The sequence below is a fragment of the Podarcis erhardii genome (assembly GCF_964252035.2).
Source record: "Podarcis erhardii genome assembly, chromosome: 5".
NCBI lineage: Eukaryota > Metazoa > Chordata > Lepidosauria > Squamata > Lacertidae > Podarcis > Podarcis erhardii.
Window position 1 is genome coordinate 71825918 of NC_138509.1, and position 20732 is coordinate 71846649.

At 42.6% G+C, this 20732-nt stretch overlaps 1 protein-coding gene across 5 annotated transcripts in view; it reads left to right on the plus strand.

Annotated features, from left to right (window-relative positions):
• The window catches only part of NYAP2 (neuronal tyrosine-phosphorylated phosphoinositide-3-kinase adaptor 2), a 141876-nt gene that overhangs the window by 62156 nt on the left and 58988 nt on the right, over positions 1-20732 (plus strand). For all 5 annotated transcript variants that reach the window (XM_081861539.1, XM_081861542.1, XM_081861541.1 and 2 more), the window contains exon 3: positions 17016-17317. In XM_081861539.1, coding sequence (XP_081717665.1) covers positions 17016-17317 — 302 coding nt within the window. The remainder of the gene's footprint in view (positions 1-17015; positions 17318-20732) is intronic.

Below are 20732 nucleotides of genomic sequence, written 5' to 3' on the forward strand. Positions count from 1 at the left end.
GCTGTTTTCTGCAGATGCAATAGAGGCATATCATTGGTTGGCATGGCCAAATCTGTCCATTTCAATTCCTCAGTTTCCCAACCTAAAGTTCAGTTCTCTACAGTTCTACATTGGTTCGATTTTTTTTATATTAGAAAACAAAACTTCATGAAAATTAATCTGGATTTTAGCACTAGTTACTCTTAATACACACATTTTTGAAAAGTAATTTCCCCTACTATAATGCATTTTCCTACGTTGTTTTCACTAACACATGCAATTTTATGCACATTTTAGTGTATGCAGTTTTATACACATTACTTCACTGGAGAAGTGAAGAATTTTGCATTGCAAAACTCTGCAGCACATTATTGTTGGGATTTCACTATCTGATGGAAATTTCTTCTTCTTCTTCTTCTTCTTCCCTAGTTTTTGGTAGCTACGGATAGACTACTTTTGAACCTTAAGTCTGTTTTTGGACTGTGAATAACAGGGCCACAAATGTAGTTATTGGTGGCCCCACCAGAAGTTGTGGCTGGTCGATGTATACAATACTGAGCTAGATGAACCAATGGTCTGACTTGCCATGAAGCAGATTCCTGTATTCCTGAAGTGGGGAAAGCACCTATGTTCTTCATGAACTGGTTGCCTTCATGCAGATTCGGTGACAGAGTTACTGTGTGGATGAAGAAGGAATTACCATTGTCAAAACATTGAAACATGCATACCCTTCTGTCAGGGAACTGCCATCGGAGCCAAAGGAGGAGAGAGGGCTCCAGAGGGATGCCGGAGAGGGTCCCAGTAGGGAGAGAGGCAGCCCATCCACGGGGGAAGGAAATCAGCGTAGCACCAGTAGAGAAGGGGGGCAGATGGGGGAATCAGAGAAAAGGCTCCTGGACTCCTCACCGGAGACCAGCGGGGAGAGCACAGGTCCTCCGCTGCCCACACCCTCCCTGCGCAGAAGACTTCCGCGCAGGGAGAGTAGGAGGCGACTGGGCGTCAAAGAACTTCTTTGCTGGAAGAAGTTCAAGAAACGCCCACTGACGGATTCTGCCAGCGACTGAGACAGCCACGAAGTGAAGGGCTGTCCAGACAGAAAGGGTTCAACCAGGCAACCAAGCCAAGAGTGGCGGCAACTTACGCATAAGCAACCCCTAGAACCATTACACCTTCCAACTCAATAAACTTATAGCCAGGGCTTTTTATCAGCTGTAATTTGCCAAAACTCAGTTCCGGCACCTCCATAGCTGTCAACCTTTTCTTTTCTTTTTTTAAGGGAAATTCCCTTATTCCAAATAGGATTCCTCGCAAGAAAAGGGAAAAGTTGACAGCTATGGGCACCTCTCAGGTGGACACACTGCTTATAGCTTACGCAAATGCTATTTATCCATTCTACTTTTGTTCTCTCTCCCCCCCCCCCCCGCCTCTATTTTCTTGGTATGGCATGTGCGTGTGGCTAGGCCAATCTTCTTGATCCCCTAAGGCTCAGGGTCAAATGTAAATTAGCTCCTTTTCCAGCATCGTTTCAGATTTAGAACACATTAATTTAGGATACCAAGAAAGGGTGTTCTTAGTGTTCTCCAATGGTGTATTAAATTTCTGACCTGTTTCCAAATTGAACTGAGAGGAATTCACCTATCCCTAGTGAACTGGTCCAGTCAAGAGCATATTCTACCTCCATCCTACCTTGTAGATGCTTCGGGAGATTAAAAATGTCCTGACCTTCTAAATTCCCACAGCAGAGTAACTGGACATGAAGTTCACTTTCCAGTTTCTTATCCAGCTGTATTTGTCAGTCCTTTGAGTGACCTAAGAAGGGTTCCACGAAATATATCACTTTATGCTGGAGTCCACCTGACTACTGTGGCTGAGCTCTGGACATAAATTGATATTGACATGCAAAATGCAGCAAGAGCAAGAGCATCAGAATCATCTGCAACAGATCAATGTTTTGACAAGGAGTGTGTGTGTGTGTGTGTGTGTGTGTGTGAAGCCACTTGTTTAAACCAACCATGTGCACATGTTCACATTGTTAGGGCCACTTTGTATTACATCCTGATGGCTAAAACCCTATACAGTGGTACCTCGGGTTAAGTACTTAATTCGTTCCGGAGGTCCGTACTTAACCTGAAACTGTTCTTAACCTGAAGCACCACTTTAGCTAATGGGGCCTCCCGCTGCTGCTGTGCCGCAGCACTTCTCATCCTGAAGCAAAGTTCTTAACCCGAAGCACTATTTCTGGGTTAGTGGAGTCTGTAACCTGAAGCGTCTGTAACCCGAGGTACCACTGTACTTACTTACCTGGCAGTAGCCCCATGGAACTCATTGGGACTTCTGAATAGATATGTTTAGGATTGCATCACTATCATATACATGCCTCCTCATAAGTAGGTCTCACTGACAACAGTGGGGCTTACTCCCAAGTAAGTGGGCACAGGCGCAATAGAATTCAAACTTGCTTAGATTCAGTAATTTCCAACAGAAGTCACAACTTTGCCTTTCCATGTTTTGGAATGAAACTGCTTATTTCAGACACAATCCAAATCATACTTCTCCCAAATTCCTTACTGATCATAGCCTTATTTCATGTTTTTAAAAAGCATCTATTTTTTATTTATTTCTTTAAATTTAGAATTTTAGTTTATTGTAAATATCCATTCAACAGCTCGATGATTTGCATCCATCAAGAAATAGGCTTTCTGCTTCTAGATTTAGGAATAAAGCATTTAAATATTCCATTGTGGCAATAACTATCATTTTGTTATGAATAAAGATGTTCTATAAAAAGAACTCTAGCCAGCCGTTCAAAGGGAAATTTGAATGTTAGTGAACAAGACCCTGCAGCCTTTTAGGCCTGGATGAAAAGCAGGCCTGAAAGCTGCCAATATTGATGTACAATATTTGACGCACTTGTTTTATCATATTGAAACCAGTCACAGAGAGAGAGAGAGAGAGAGAGAGAGGGAATGAAGGTGGCGAACATTAGTTGCTAGGGTTTCAAAGTCTTAAGAGTGATTTCCTGGTGCTTTGCATTATGTGTAATTGTGAATATACATCCCTGTGTAATATATGACCAGCTTTCAAATGCATTGATTTTGTAGAAATGAAAAAGACTGGGTAGTGCATATGAAATATTGTGGTATGTTGGGACTGCATGTGTTGGCAGTGTTATATGATAGATTCTTAGTATCCCACTGGGTGTGAGAACAAAAGCAGTTTGTTTTCTTCTGGAGCAAAAAGAAGAAGAAGGTGAAATGAATAATTATTTTCAGCATTGCCAAGTCTAGTGCTTAGCAGTCCAGAGATATTAGGGAGTGCAATCTATTTCCTGTTTCTAAACTTTAAGAGCTGGATGAGTGGATGTGATGTTAAGGCACTTAGCTGGAGTCCTGCAGACTTTATTTGGGGCTTAAATTAAACTGTACACTAGGCAGATTGGTGTGTGTGTTAAACAGTGCAGCAAAATGTGCTTGCATGGTTCATAAAAGAGGGAGAGGGTGTTTCCTCTCAGGGGAAAATGATGGCTATGCATTTGTGTTCCATTTACCAAACCGAGAATTGGGTCCCCTGACAAAGCGCACCATGTTTGGCTGCAAAGAACATCCTCTAGGCTTTCTTTGGAGTCTAAATTGGGCATGTATGAGCGGCTGCATTATGGAATCAATAACTGTGTGCCCTGGGACAACCTGTTCAGTTGAGGCTGCTCAATATTTGGCTGTAAAAGGCAGCCATCCCAGGTTCAGAGTTTTCCTTTGAAACTAGGAAGGGTGGGTGATGAGAGTTCTTCAGAGCTATTGCAGCCAGGATTCAGATGGTCCCTTGTACAGGAAGTTTTCTATGGTGAGCTGGACTAAGTATAATTATTATTATTATTATTATTATTATTATTATTATTATTATTAATACTCCACCCACCCTGGCTCAGAGTGGCTCACACTGGTAAAATTACAGTAAAAACGGGGGGGGGGGGGACCAATTTAAAACACAGGTTAAAATGCAAATTAAAATGCAGCCTCATTTTAAAAGTAGCCCATAGATCAAAACCATAAGGGGAGGGAAACATAAGGGTCAGACTGAGTCCAAACCAAAGGCCAGGCGGAACAGCTCTGTCTTGCAGGCCCTGCGGAAAGATGTCAAGTCCCACAGGGCCCTGGTCTCTTGTGACAGAGCGTTCCACCAAGTCTAGGCTGGTACTGAAAAGGCCCTGGCCCTAATTGAGACCAAACTAACCACCTTAAGGATCCAAAGTGTTGTTATTTGTGGACCTTAAGGTCCTCTGCGGGGCATACCAGGAGAGGCGGTCCCATAGGTATGAGGGTCCCAGGCCGCATAGGGGTTTAAAGGTCAAAACCAGCACCTTAAACCTGACCCTTTACTCCACCTGGAGCCAGTGCAGTTGGTAAAGCACTGGATGAATGTGATCCCGCGGCAAGGAGCCTGTAAGGAGCCTCACCACGGCATTCTAGAAGTTCCTGTGGTATAATAGCCACTCTGCTGTTCAATAAATTGCATGGCTAGGCAGCCAGGGTCACACAATATAAGGGAGATTCATTACAGACAAGTGTCTTTTGTAGCCAGAGTTTGGAGTAGATGCAAGTGGTCCAAAGGAGCTAAAAAAGGCATCTAATAGGCTTTGGCAGCTTGGAGCAGGGCTGGCCCTACCATTAGGCAGAGGGGCAATGTTTCCAAAAACTAGCCTGTTGCTCTTAGGTCCTATGAGGGTACTTCCCCATGGAAAATGTTAAAGTAACTGCCAGGTAGGTGTGTAACTAAGTAGTCTGAGCCAGATAATAATATGGGATTTTATAAAGCTATCTGAGGAGGGTTTTTATGAGCCTCTGAATTTTGGCTCTGAAACCCATTCAGGAGAACTTTGCCAACGTATGTTGTTGTTATTGTTTCTATACCGCTTTATATTTTTAAGAAAAAGATCTCTAAGCGGTTTACAGCTACATTAAAACATCAAATAAAACAATGCAGAATGAAACATTACTGAAGAAAGGCAAATATGAAGTATGCAATCAAAGCAACTTTTAATTAACAAGAAACTAAATTATTACCGTAAGATTTTTTAAAAAAAGCATTACAAAGGAGGTCAAATACAGAAGGCACATTTAATGCAGCAAAGTTAAAAGAATTATCTTAACATTTCAAAAAAATACTTAAGGATGTCAAATATAAAAAGTATTTTTAAAACAGCACAATTAGCAAGAGAATATATTATCTTAAGCATAGAACATATCTGTTGCTGTTGCTGCCAATCCTGCCAATTGTGGTTCACGGCAGGCGTTGGCTGTGGAAGCTCAGGCTCAATGACTTGGGTCTGCACTAAGAGACAGCCAAGGTCTCTGGCCTCTTCAACAGATTTTGCAGCTAGAGTCAGTCAGGGCCCTGCTCTTCTAGACTATATAGGAAAAGTCCTGCAAGGCAGGCAGCAAGTCTTCCAGGTCTCACAGTCAAGATGGTATCCGGTCTCTGCCTAATAAATCTGGTTGGTAGGGCATAGCAGATAAACCAAGATTTGTTGTTTAGTCGTTTAGTCGTGTCTGACTCTTCGTGACCCCATGGACGTGCACGTCAGGCACTCCTGCCTCCCGCAGTTTGGTCAAACTCATGCTGGTAGCTTCAAGAATACTATCCAACTATCTCATCCTCTGTTGTCCCCTTCTCCTTGTGCCCTCCATCTTTCCCAACATCAGGGTCTTTTCCAGGGAGTCTTCTCTTCCCATGAGGTGGCCAAAGTACTGGAGCCTCAGCTTCAGGATCTGTCCTTCCAGTGAGCACTCAGGGCTGATTTCCTTCAGAATGGATAGGTTTGATCTTCTTGCAGTCCATGGGACTCTCAAGAGTCTCCTCCAGCACCATAATTCAAAAGCATCAATTCTTCGGCGATCAGCCTTCTTTAACTATATGGACCTTTGTTGGCAAGGTGATGTCTCTACTTTTAAAGATGCTTTTTAAGATAAACCTATATATATATATATATATATATTTGCTTTCGTAGATTTTCACGGGTACAGGAATGCAGGTTTTGGTGTCCTCGGGTGTCTTCCCGTGTAAAAGTTGGGGTGTCTAGGCTTTCGGCTTCTTGTTACTGGAACAGAGCAGGATCTCAGTGTTTGAGTTCCTATAAATACTGTAGAGGGGGTGTGGTGTATAGCCTCCAATGTTCTGGGCAGAGAGGAAGTTCCCAGGCTAGTGTGCCTTTTCTTCTTTTGTTCCTTAATTACTTGAGAGATATCTTGAGTGATTTCTTGAGTGATATCCTGAGTACCACTTAGGTAGGTCATTAGGTGTGGATTAGTTGCTAAAGTCTTTGTGTCTTGACCTCTTGAACTTTGTGAAGAGTTTTCATGAGAAGATGGCTGTACTGTACTTAGTTGTGCTCTGGCTTGGCTTCGTGTATAGGGGCGAGCTGTGGTTTTGTGGCTTGTGTCAGCCAGATCTGTGTAGGGGGCTGCACCCCCCTGCAATCCCTACACAGATCTGGCTGACACAAGCCACAAAACCACAGCTCGCCCCTATACACGAAGCCAAGCCAGAGCACAACTAAGTACAGTACAGCCATCTTCTCATGAAAACTCTTCACAAAGTTCAAGAGGTCAAGACACAAAGACTTTAGCAACTAATCCACACCTAATGACCCACCTAAGTGGTACTCAGGATATCACTCAAGAAATCACTCAAGATATCTCTCAAGTAATTAAGGAACAAAAGAAGAAAAGGCACACTAGCCTGGGAACTTCCTCTCTGCCCAGAACATTGGAGGCTATACACCACACCCCCTCTACAGTATTTATAGGAACTCAAACACTGAGATCCTGCTCTGTTCCAGTAACAAGAAGCCGAAAGCCTAGACACCCCAACTTTTACACGGGAAGACACCCGAGGACACCAAAACCTGCATATATATATATATATATATATATATATGCTTTCGTAGATTTTCACGGGTACAGGAATGCAGGTTTTGGTGTCCTCGGGTGTCTTCCCATGTAAAAGTTGTACAGCCATCTTCTCAGGAAAACTCTTCACAAAGTTCAAGAGGTCAAGACACAAAGACTTTAACAACTAATCCACACCTAATGACCCACCTAAGTGGTACTCAGGATATCACTCAAGAAATCACTCAAGATATCTCTCAAGTAATTAAGGAACAAAAGAAGAAAAGGCACACTAGCCTGGGAACTTCCTCTCTGCCCAGAACATTGGAGGCTATACACCACACCCCCTCTACAGTATTTATAGGAACTCAAACACTGAGATCCAGCTCTGTTCCAGTAACAAGAAGCCGAAAGCACCAGCCTGAAGATGACGAGTGAGCCTCGTCGAAACGTCGCCTAGACACCCCAACTTTTACACGGGAAGACACCCGAGGACACCAAAACCTGCATATATATATATATATATATATATATAAACACAAGTCTCCATTGACCCAACAGTGATGGGTAAGCAAAAGCAAGCCCCCCAAAGTCAATCAGAAGAAGAAAGGCCAAAATAATCTTTCTTCCCCGCTCCCACAACTAGCTGGGCAACTAGCTGTGAATTCTGAAAGAGTCTGGGCTGCCCAGGGAGAGACATGGCACTTTACAAAGATCTGGCGATGCTGTGTCATTGGCTAGGTCACATGAAACCAAAGTCCATCACAATCTCAGCCCACCACCTCTGCCTCCAACTCCATTCCTTTAAGGATTGGATGAGGGGGAAAGTGTTTCTTTTCGTCACATTTCAGTAAGCACAGGAGCAGGATTGACAGGGTTTAATCATGGTGCTGTGCGGAAAAGTGATGCTGAGACAAAATCACCACCACCCCAACACCTATTCATAGATGCTGAACTGAACAGTATTGTATGTCTCTGGAACCAGATACCTATCCCATTGCTTGTGTTTGCCTGATGAAAGATCTGGGCCAATTTGCAACAGTTATATTTTACAGTAGTGGCTTATGTGCAGCTGTCAGAATGTAGGGCATCTTTATTTTCTTCTTCCCCCTTCCTTTATTAGACTTCTTCATGGACTGTGGAAATCTTGTTTGAGTGGATAAAAATAGTGCAGCTTCAATTTTTAGGCAAGTTCCGATTTACAAATCCAATTTATGCTAATCTTGAAAGCACTTTTCAGAAATAAAGAAAAGAGTCTCTCTCTCTCTCTCTCTCTCTCTCTCTCTCTCTCACACACACACACACACACACACACACACACACAAACAAACAAACAAACTCTATAATTTATTCTATTTATTTTTAGGGGAAGCAGAAATTTCAAAGGCACCCTAGTCCTTTATCTCAGAAAATTAGACACAAGTAGGCAGGGGATGTGGTAATTAGATGGCATAAGCAGCCACAAGAGGCAAAAAAAATTCTACAATGAATAAACAGGACCCGATCCACCAGCAGGTTCCCTTTCCTTGTACTGCTGTCAATGGGGCTTGCACAGGAAAACTTTCCAGTGGATTGTGCCCTGCATTTTCTGAAGTGTGAATGTGTTATTTGGTGTGGAGGAAAAACAACAACCTGCTGCTTATTTTCTTTCTTTTGCTAGAAAATGCTTTGTGCATTAAAGGTAAAGGGACCCCTGACCATTAGGTCCAGTTGTGACCGACTCTGGGGTTGCAGCGCTCATCTCCCTTTATTGGCCAAGGGAGCCGGCGTGCAGCTTCCAGGTCATGTGGCCAGCATGACTAAGTTGCGTCTGGTGAACCAGAGCAGTGCACGGAAACGCCGTTTACCTTCCCACTGGAGCCGTACCTATTTATCTACTTGCACTTTGACATGCTTTTGAACTGCTAGGTTGGCAGGAGCAGGGACTGAGCAACGGCAGCTCACCCCATCGCAGGGATTCGAACCGCCGACCTTCTGATCGGCAAGTTCTAGGCTCTGTGGTTTAACCCACAGCGCCACCCATGTCCCTGTGCTTTGTGCATTAGGTAAGCAAAATTAAATGATTTTTTAAAAATGACTATTTGCAAGGAACCATCGCTTGCTTCTATAGGCATATAGTTATAGGCATCTCCACTTTTAATGCTTTGGAGCTTACTTGTTTTAAAGTGAACGTGAGTCACTGCAGTGGTGCTGAAGCAAAGGCCATTCTAGGATACACTGTCAAGAAAATCATTTCCAAGATCTGGAGAGTATTAGTCCCACTCTGCTCAGCACAGATGAGAACCTCTTCTACTGCCCTGTGTTTATGCCAAACAGATGATGCAAGTTGAGATGCATGCAGGAGAGAGATATAAATATGATACATTTTAGAAGACAAGACAAGAACAGATAGGGCAAAGATCTGGGGGTTGTACCCAGTATTCATCATATTCACTAAAATTAATGAACACAAATTAAGCCCATTAATTTCCATAGTCCCACCATAAGAAGTTGAACTGTCCAGTTATCCCTGCTCTCCATTTCCTATTCTTTAACCAGTTACTGATCCGTAAGAGGACCTGCCCTCTTATTCCAGGACTTCTAAATTTACTTGGGAATCTCTGGTGAGGATCTATCATTTTTTAAAAAAAAAACAACAACCCTCAAGTATGGAATGTCTGCTGGCTTATTGACATGTTTATTTACTCTCTCAAAGAATTCTTAATGTATGTCTGCAGAATCTGTGCTGATTCTTCTTAATCAAGGCATCTTTTGATATGCTGGATAACTTGGTCTCTTTAATAGTCTCCATTGTGAATTGAGCATGGGACAGTAAAATTTTAACCATCAGGATATAAGATTGCCAGCATAAACTTTAGGAAGAGGCTCCTAAAGAATGCCATAACCCACCAAGAAAGTAGCAACTTCTTTCAGGGATGGTTTGATAACAGGTTGAATTTGAGTAGCATTTGTTGGCAATATTCCAGCAATAGAATGTTATGGAGCACTGATCGACTAGATAAGATTGTTTCCTTTGAACTATTTTATTTTAAAGTGCTGATTTATTTCTCAAACTACAACAAATAAGAATATAACAGTGTGTTCAGGGCAATCTTATCATTTGTCCAAATAGAATATGAGTTACTGTTGAAACCTCCCAATGTTTACTTGAGTCCCAAAACAAACATGCAGAGGTTTACCATAGCTCTCAGGTTGAACATATGATTTTTATGATTAAGCATCTTCTGGTGGTCTAATTCTTTGTGTTTATGTGGGCTCAGTTCACATCTGTTTTCACAACCCAGCTTTCACCATAGCTATAAAGAGCTAACCATAGATGAGACATCTCGCATAGTTGCAACCAGGGGTGCCAACTTGCCCCTCACATTGAGGGGGCATGGCCATGTGACATGTCATGTGGGACATGCAGAGGGCGATCTCCGGGCTTGCTCATCCCTGCTGCCACCCGGCTGCTGGGCTCCTGGGTGGAGGCTGGAATGAGCATGGACAATCTTTGCTTCACTTGACCCATCCACAGCCCGGCTCCTAGTCTGCCGGGCTGCTGCTGAAACGAGTGAAGCAAATATCTCCCGTGTTTGTCCCAGTCATTGCCTGGCCCTGGGCTGCTGGGCAGAGGCTGGGATGTGCCAGTGGCAGAGGAAGGGGGTGGGGGTTGCGGTCCACCCCGGGTGTCATCCCTGAGAGGGGGTGGCAAAATGAGTTGTTGTTTTCTAAGGGCTCACAAAACTTTTTAGGAGTGACATGGTGGCTTAGGCACCTACAGGTTCCGCGCTGCCTGAAATGGCAGCATGAGACTTGTGTCTGCCTACTGCCTCTCCCTCAGCCACTCAACAGCTGAAGGGGAGGCGGCAGAGAGGCTCCAAGTGTCAGAGAGGCTTGTCCCACCCCCATGGGCAGTTCACCATGCCCGCATGGGCAGCTCACCCTGCCCCCGGCTGCAGGACGTGCCCCCACACCAGGCACCTGAGGGGCTAGCTACGCCACTGGGGTTTGCAGTGGGCACCTAGTAGTGGTGGTGGTGTGGCCACCTAAACATTGGGGTGTGCTGCCCCCTGCCCCAAAATATTGGGCAAGCTGAAGCCCCTTCCATCTTCTACAACCAGCACCTCTGGTTGCAACATCTTACAATAAAGGTTGTTAACAGTACAGTATAGAAAATTTGAAGGCAGTAACTTTCTGCCTCCAAATGGGTGAGTGGCTCCCAATGTCAATTCACAATTGAGCCATTGAGGATGAAATATGGCTGCAATTCACTGAGACATTTATTTTTTATTTTTTTTACACCCTGAAATTATATTGCATCAATCTTTGTAGTAGGTTTTTAACATGGTGAATGCCCCAGCTTGAGTTAGGTTCACAACTCGCCAAGACCCAATTCACCCATTTTTCTAACTTTTTGGAACATAAAGTGAACCACAACACACTCCTGCATGCATTATTCAGCCAGCGTATTAGCACATCTGTGCAGGAACTGGAGCGACTTGTAGGAGTCATTCCATGCCTTTAAAAGATCTTGTTAAAAACCAGTCAAAAATTGTGCAGCTCTACTTTGAAGTGTAAAGCAACTTGAAGGATCAAGAAGCATGTAAGTATGAATGAATTAGTTCCTGCGAAACAATGAAATATGCTTCTGCACATGATGGATCATGGATCAAAATATCCAGAAGGTATCCACTAGCTAGATAGGAAATTGGTGTCTCTAATGAAATGTATGTGGCACTTAAATATCAGGCATGGGTTCACAGAAGGAGAAAATAAATTTTAGACAAAAGGACATGAAACACAAAATGATGGTAAAGCCTGAGGCAAGAAACCATCATATTATAGATCTGAATTAATAAGAAAAAGCTCCAGGGCAGTGTAGAAGGTAGAAACTGGTGGTCAGTTTAGAAAACAAATTGGGTCTGTAACAATCTGGTTTCATGGTACTATCATATCCTGCACCAGTTCTTTAACATTTAAAGAAAGGAAATTTCCAAGACATCTTAAAATTTCAAAAGGGTGAAAATTGCATAATCGTATCACGTTCAGTTTACAGCTGCCTAATGAGGTTTCTGTCAAAATTTAGCAATGCCATAATACAGAAAAAGGGAGAATAAAATAATGAAACACTTGGGCTCAAAGAAGAGAAAAGGGAAAATGCACAAACTACCCTCCTCAATCGCAAACGGTATTTAGATATATTGTTAAGTGGTGTGGTGGTGTGTGTGTTAGTCTGGGTATTATGGTGTGTGACAGAATGTGGCATTGAGGTGATTGGCATTCTGATTTAGCCTCCCCCCCCCCCCCGCTTAAACTGAGCTTTGTCCTGCTAATGTACCTGGAGTTAATATGAGTCCCCTGGTAGTATCAGTTTTTAAACAACAGAAACAACAAAAAAAATTGCACTTACAAGTCACTTTCCCCATGCAAAAAAAGTAACTGACAGGTAGTGCATATCTGAAAGCCAACATAACACTGAAACAGATTTAAAACTGAAAATACATTCATACAGTGGTACCTCAGGTTAAGGACTTAATTCGTTCCGGAGGTCTGTACTTAACCTGAAACTGTTCTTAACCTGAAGCACCACTTTAGCTAATGGGGCCTCCTGCTGCTGCCATGCCACCGGAGCACGATTTCTGTTCTCATTCTGAAGCAAAGTTCTTAACCTGAAGCACTATTTCTGGGTTAGCAGAGTCTTTAACCTGAAGCGTATGTAACCTGAAGCATATGTAACCTGAGGTACCACTGTATTTAAATATAAAAAGAATATTTATGAAAGGCACTAAAGAAGGCCATGAATATCATCACCCTCCAAATAAAGGCCAAAGGCCTGGCAGAAAAGAAAAAATTTTGCCTGGCAAATGGAATAGTGATGGCATCGGCCATGCCCTCCTGTGGCCTCCAGGAAGCCACTAATGATAAGCCCCATTCTTGTGTTCTCCCACTCTGCACCTCCCTCAGAAGGGTCACACAGAGAAGAACCTCGGATGATGAAGGTAGGATCCAGGTTGGTTCATGTGGGAAGTGGCAACCCTGAGATATTTTAGTCCTAAGCCGCTTAAGGCTTTGTAGGTGAGATGTGGAAAGTTCCTTGTTGCTAGGGGGACCACTCTCAGCTATATGGTTCTGATATCAGGGCCAGCCAAAACCAATAGACCACCTGGGGATCCCAGATGGTGTTGGACTACAACTTCCAGCCAGCTGTCAATGGTCATTGGTGCCGGGAGTTGTAGAAGAAGAATTTGGATTTGATACCCCGCTTTATCACTACCCTAAGGAGTCTCAAGGGACACGGGTGGTGCTGTGGGTTAAACCACAGAGCCTAGGACTTGCTAATCAGAAGGTCAGTGGTTTGAATCCCCGCGACGGGGTGAGCTCCTGTTGCTCGGTCCCTGCTCCTGCCAACCTAGCAGTTTGAAAGCACGTTAAAGTGCAAGTAGATAAATAGGTACTGCTCTGGCGGGAAGGTAAACGGCATTTCTGTGCACTTCTCTGGTTCACCAGAAGTGGCTTAGTCATGCTGGCCACATGACCCGGAAGCTGTACACCTGCTCCCTCGGCCAATAAAGCGAGATGAGCGCCGCAACCCCAGAGTCAGTCACGACTGGTCCTAATGGTCAGGGGTCTCTTTACCTTTTTAAGGAGTCTCAAAGTAGCTAACATTCTCCTTTCCCTTCCTCCCCCACAACAAATACTGTGTGAGGTGAGTGAAGCTGAGAGACCATCTGGGGATCCATGGTTGGATAACTTTGTAGCATGTGTAGTTCAATCCAATAAGTTATTTAGGATGGCAGAATTCCAGCAGAGCCAAACATAGGTTGGAATCCAGCGATAGTCATATGCAGAGTTTACTCAGCCTAAGCACATCAGTTTCACTAGGTCTACTATGATAATTACTAATGTTGAATATCACCCTAATCAGGGTTCAGCAAACTTTTTCAGCAGGAGGATGGTCCACTGTCCCTCAGAGCTTGTGTGGGGTCGGACAATATTTTTTTTGTGGGGGCAAGAATGAATTCCTATGCCCCACAAATAGCCCAGAGATGCATTTTAAATAAAAGGACACATTCTACTCATGTAAAAACACGCTGATTCCCGGACCATCTGCGGGCCCGATTGAGAAGGCGATTGGGCCAGATCCAGCCCCCGGGCCTTAGTTTGCCTACCCACGGGCTAATTCATCAAACCATAATGCTTACCATCATGAAGATATGAGAATGCAACACCTCAAAGCATGTGTTCAATAGTAACGTTCAGTAAGATTACTCTGGGGTAAGTGGTCTGAAAACTGTCCTCTTACTTTTCTTTCCTGACAAATGTTTTTCCCCACCACCTCTTTTTAAAGTAACCTTTCCCATGCTGTACTTCAGCCGATCATTTTTCCTTGTCATAAAAGCAGTTTGAACCTGACCAAGCCCAAATAAAAAGCTCTCAGGGGAATAATCCAAATATGCATTTCCATATATATTAATAAGCCACGCCACTTTTTTTTTTTTTTTTTGGCAACTCGTATAATATAATTTTGAAACGAGCTCGAGCTTATCATCTGAACAGTAAGAGCACAGTCTCCTTTCTGTCAAAAGTAATGGAATGAGATCATCTACGCAATCATTTCTACTAGCTGTCTTCATTTTCCTTTACAGGAAAGTGCCACATAAATCTCACTTTCCTCCTCTTGCTGCAAAGCAGGCTCCGGCCAGTCAGCCCTGCTATTTACAGTCGGGAAGATCAGATGAATTCTTTACATCACTGGGCAGGGCAAAATGAAGGCTGCGACAAAAAAGCAAAGCACAGGGAACTTTGGGGGGCTCGTGTTTGACTTTTGGTGATAATCTGTAGGTAATAGTGTGGGATTTACTAGATGCCAGATAAAAATAGAAGCAGTAAAAATTTAGTGAGTTGCGATAGATAGATGATAAATGATAGATGATAGATGATAGATAGATAGATGATAGATAGATGATAGATAGATAGATAGATAGATAGATAGATAGATAGAGTGGTACCTCAGGTTACATACGCTTCAGGTTACATACACTTCAGGTTACAGACTCCGGTAACCCAGAAATAGTGCTTCAGGTTAAGAACTTTGCTTCAGGAGGAGAACAGAAAAAATACATTTTAAATAAACCCTAAGATTTTGATTATTCCTGTGGCTGTAATTTTTTTTATAAAAAAAGTTTTAAATATTGAATTTTAAATTGTTTTAACCTGCCCTGGGACCTGCTGGTGAAGGGCAGGTAATAAATTTAATAATAATAATAATAATAATAATAATAATAATAATAATAATAATAATACTTTTTTTTTCACTAGCCCAACATCAGTCCACCAAACCAATGTGCCATATGCAGAGAGCAGATGGAACTGTGCAGAATGTAGACATTCAAAATCAGTTTTATGTCCCTTAATTGAAACATTCTCAAAACACCTGAGTTTCAAATAGATTAGCTGAAATCCTACAGAGTAGAACATTGTCCCGTGTATAATATCCTCTATATATTTCAATGGCAATCCTTTTTTAAAAAAAATGTGACATAAATAGCTTTTTTGCTATATAGAAGTTTGGGACCACACTTTATTTGCAGAACAATTTTTAGAAAGATTAACTGAGGCATAATTAATCTTCAAATTAGTCATAGACTTTTGTTTTAAGTTTCAGACTGTAAAGTAGCATTTAATGAATGCTGCTTTTGATCTTTTTGGGATTGACATCCCTGGGGAAGTGACACCAACTATGATCTAGAAATGGTTTGGTGTAATAAACATGTACTGGTTTGTGTATTTGGACACTAGTGCTCTCTAGTGATGGCAGTTTGTCATACTCAAGAGAACTAGATCTCTTTTTAATTCATTAACTAAGGCTGCATGCACACAGTATTTTATTTTTAAATCGATGGAGGCTGAGTACTTGTACATACGGTCAAGATCTAATGCATATTTTGTTCGCCCCTGAAAAGCACTTCTTGAGAAACTGGTTTCATTCTGAAAATAAAAGCTCATTGCAGATTGATTCTGCATTACACCACAATGTCCATTTGAAAACAGATTTAAGCAGTCCCAGCACTTTCCTGATAATGTTGTGGGCGGGCATTATAGCAAGATCACAATCACCACTTCCTTGTTCATTTCTCTGGGGTATGTTTAGGGAGGGAAAGGCAGGATAACCCCATCAGAAAGTGTGGGATCCAAACAGGGCTGTCTTAAGCATATGCGGTGCGGGGGTGCAAAGATCCGCCTGGCTACCCCCCCCCCAGGTTGCCCAGTCCCAGGCATGCAGGAGGGCGGAGCTGGCTGGCTGCCTCAGCATCTCGCTAGCTCGGTCAGCCCCAAACTCACGGCGAAGAGCTGCCCACAGCAGAAGAGCACACTGCAGCGCTCTGACCGACAGGCGGGCTCTTCCCCGGACTCAACTCTCAGGCCCCAGACTCTTGGTCTGGCACCCCCGAGAGCCCAGCACTCGGGTGCCCCACACTCCTAGCGCCTATGGGTAAGACGGCCCAGGATCCAAATGCATCTAGAATCAGTCTGTAATTCAGTGGTTCTCAAATGGTGTGGCACACACTGGTGTGGCAGGAGACACTGGCAAGTGTGGCAGCAAAATTCAAGCACAATCAATATTATCTTTTGGGAATGATCCATGTTCTTATGTAGCTGCATTGTTTTATGATTTCTGAATGTCCATGATCATATCATCAATTAGTGGGGTTCTACATTATAAACCCAGCACTGTTCGGACTTCTATTTTCTCTTTTCTTTCCAATGTATTTCTTATCAATAAAACAAATTGGTGTGGTGAGAGCAAATTTTTATTGTGAGTAAAGCTGGAAAATCTATTTCATGGGTGTTTAGGCTGGGTGGGTGCATGGGCAATGGGCAATAACAAAATAAATCTGAATCTATGCCATGTGTAAGAACTTTGTATTTTAACTAAAGTATAACTAGTTGCAGTGTGTGTGTGTGTGTGTGTGTGTGTGCGCGCGCGCGTGTGTGCGTGTGCGTGTGTGTGTGTGTGTGTTATAAGGTTGTATTCAAATAAGTTCAAAGCATTTTCTGTAATTAAGGGGTAAATTGCTTAACAGCAGAATTATTATTATTATTTTGTTAGGCATCCAAATGGCTTTATCAGCTTCATATATATGCATGTGTGTTTTACTTTCCTTACAGCTTAGGAGGTGAAGTGGTGAGAGGAAATGAAGGAAGCTACATTGGCAAGCATTTCCGCATGGGATTTATGACAATGCCCGCCCCTCAGGACAGACTGCCTCATCCTTGTTCGAGTGGCTTTTCCGTGAGATCCCAGTCGCTTCATTCTGTTGGAGGTACCGATGATGAAAGCAGTAGCTGCTCCCGCAAACAACCCCCACCGAAACCGAAACGAGATCCCAATACCAAACTAAGCACATCCTCTGAAACTGTAAATGCTGGAACAACAAGTAAGGGTGGAAAGCTACCAGACCGAACTGAAGGTAAATGCTTAGCTTCTGTTTACTTTTGAAGGTACTATTAAATATTCACTTGTTAATAGTGTATTCCTCAAACTCCAAGGAGGTTCTGCACTTGAGTATTCTTCAGTTTCCATCACCAAAATGCAAATGTTTGTATTCCTCATTCATTCCCAGCCAAAGCTAAATTCTCCTGTTATAACTGAACATTAAGTTTAAATTTCTGAATGTAAAACAAGTTTCTAAATGCAAATCTGAGTTTGCACTTAGTTCAGTACTCATTGACTTTATTGACAGTGATTAAGAACTATCCTAAAATAAACACACAGAATAAACAAATTGAAATATTACTTCCGTTTTCTAATTGTGTAAATGGCTTATGCTTGCATCGCTTTGCTAACACCAAACTCTGTTCCAAATGGCCTCTGGGGTATCTTGATAGGAGATGTATATTGTATAAATACCCAGTATACCTGAAGGAGCATCTTCACCCCAGTCGTTCAGCCCAGACACTGAGGTCCAGCTCCAAGGGCCTTCTGGTGGTTCCCTCCCTGTGAGAAGTGAAGCTACACGGAACCAGGCAGAGGGCCTTCTCGGTAGTGGCGCCCGCCCTGTGGAATGCCCTCCCATCAGATGTCAAGGAAATAAACAACTATTTGACTTTTAGAAGACATCTGAAGGCAGCCCTGTTTAGGGAAGTTTTTTAATGTTTGATGATGTTTTATTGTGTTTTTAATATTCTGTTGGGAGCCGCCCAGTGTGGTTGGGGAAACCCAGCCAGATGAGCGGGGTATAAATAATAATAATGAAGTATTATTATTATTATTATTATTATTATTATTATTATTAGTCGGTGGAACAGGCTCCACTCATTGGCTGCCCATGATTCAGCAGTTTAACTTTTGTTTTGGTGAGCTATCCTGCCTTGCAATGCAGCTGGGCAGGAAATTTAGAAGGTTGGCCACTGGGATGTGACTCCTTGCACCTTGTGAATGGAGTGCTATCTGTGAGGGGTTGCAACAGCCACCCAGCAAGAGTAGGGTATGGTGCCATTATGAACTAAGGTATGGAGACTACTGGTTCAAAAATCCCTCATCACCATGTAGTGTTACTGGGTCACTTTGGGCCCATCACTATCTGTCAACCTAGCCTACCACAGGGGGCTGTTAGGATAAAATGTGAAGGGCTACTTGGAGGAAGTGCAAGGTGATATAGGAAAAGATAAGGACCATTTGCATTCAAAACAGTAGGGGGGAAAAATGATTTGTGCTTACTGGATTCTGATCCAATAGATGCCGTTGTGTCTTTCACTTGGAACAGATAAAGACCCATGTAGGCTTTTAACAATGCTTCCACATGTACACTATTTTTGTAATGGCACAATTGGCCAGTCACATCTCCTCCTCTGGGCAGCTCATCAACATGGATGGGATTTGAACAAGAGCACAACTCTCGATCAACTGCGTTTTGTTTCAATGGGGCTTAGGCTGAACATTTTCTTGGCAATTTTTACTCTTTGTGCAATCTCAAGTGAGCTCCCTGCGTGGAATAGGTACCTCTTGTTGCTCTATTATTCTCTCTCAGACAAAAGTGTTTCTCCTGCACTATAATCTCTCAAAGTGGTTGACTTATTGAGGGCATTTACCTTTTAGGAGAGGCAATTACTATACCAGTAATTGCTGCCACTACCCCCCACACACCAAAGCAACACCATTTTCTATCAAATCACTGCTACAAACCCATCCCGGATGCCAAACACCGATAGTGCACTCTTGCCACAGCAGAAAAATATGAGTTAGATCAGAAAAGAGTTGAAGCTGTCAGGTTTTTCTTTGGGGGGGGGCGGGTGTTCCCATCCTGCTTATGACCAACTAATGTTTGAAGACTTAAGATTTAGTAGAACCCAATATTCTTCTTGCTCATCAGCAGTTTATTTCCTAGCAATAGGCATAGTGGAAGTTGGGTTGTGTCAGATTTTCATTCAGCTATGTGATATCATCACAAATAAGGACAATACTCTGAACTGGCTAATATTTTAACCTTGTTTCACAGCTGCCATTCCCATCTTTATAATAGAAACAGGGTACTGCATTTTGCAGACAGCCCATATTTTTGGCCCTGATTATTTTTGTTAAGTTTCCACTTCATTATATCTGCTATTGATCATTTTTTAAAAATTTCAGTTGTTTTATGAGGTGCCAGAATAAGTAAAGGAAGCACTTGACTCTGATTAAGCAAATGCCTTACATTTATTTGTGCTGCTAACTAAGAACATTGTGGAATTTAGTGCGTTTTGATCTACATATCAATAGCAAGTTGAATACTAGATCCTGGAGTCATTATTGAAGAAACAACTTCAGGCATGTTAGAGGTTTCATTCAGGATTTCAATAGCACACATTGCAATCACAGGGATTGTACTTTCTGCTACATATCATTGTTTTTTACCATTTTGTATTTTGATTTCCTTAAAAGCCAACATTTAACACAAACACTTCATACTGCATTAACTGAAGCTGTACAGGAATCACATCCTTTGAGACCTATAGACACATTAACATTCAAGGAAGTCGCAAACACTGCAAAGCATTGTCTGTTGGGTGTTAAAATATATGACACGTACTTAGCAGCTTGGGAATTATGTTGTGCTGAGAAACTGATTGCAAGCACTCGTAGTCAAGATACGCTAACCTGTCTGCGGATTGTGTGCTTAATTGTGCTGATAAGGGGATAAAAACTCACTTTAAACATCCTCTGCTCTGTGTGTAATCTTTGCTCATTTATGCAGATTGGTATATATATGTGTGTGTTCTGGACCACCCTATTCACTCATTAATTCCCAGTGTGTGCTCTCTCTCCTTCCCTCCCTCCCAATTATTATTTTCTTCACTCATTATTATTATTTCCAGAAATTCCTTCTACGTTCTTTTTCACTATTCGCCAAATATTTATTTCCATCCAGTTGTGGACATGCAGGGAATGTTTGGCAGGCAGATATTTGCTGTTTGACATCAAAATGACATCCAAAGCTATTTGACCTTTGCCTAACCCCATGTCCTCCATCAACTCTGCAGTGGCAAACCTGTATTTGTGGAGCTTAAGGGAGTTAGGTTCATACAAAAGCTGTGATGGGTGAGAAGGATAACACCAATGTCTCCAAATGTGGGATACAGTGCCTCTAGGTCACTGCCATTCAAGCTTCCTAACCAGGGTGAAGCACAACCTCTGTGAAGTATCCATGGGATACACTCCTTTAAATACTGTGGGTAAGATGCTCAGAATGGAGAGCGCAGCTCACTGCAAAACTGCTAGGTGTGCTCAGTTTGGGGAATACAGTACTTGACTAATGGGTATAATAAACTACAGAGAAGTCTGTCAGCTATGCAATTGCTGTGGGGAAAAAGCATCCAGAATGATACATTAAAAAGAGAACACTTCCT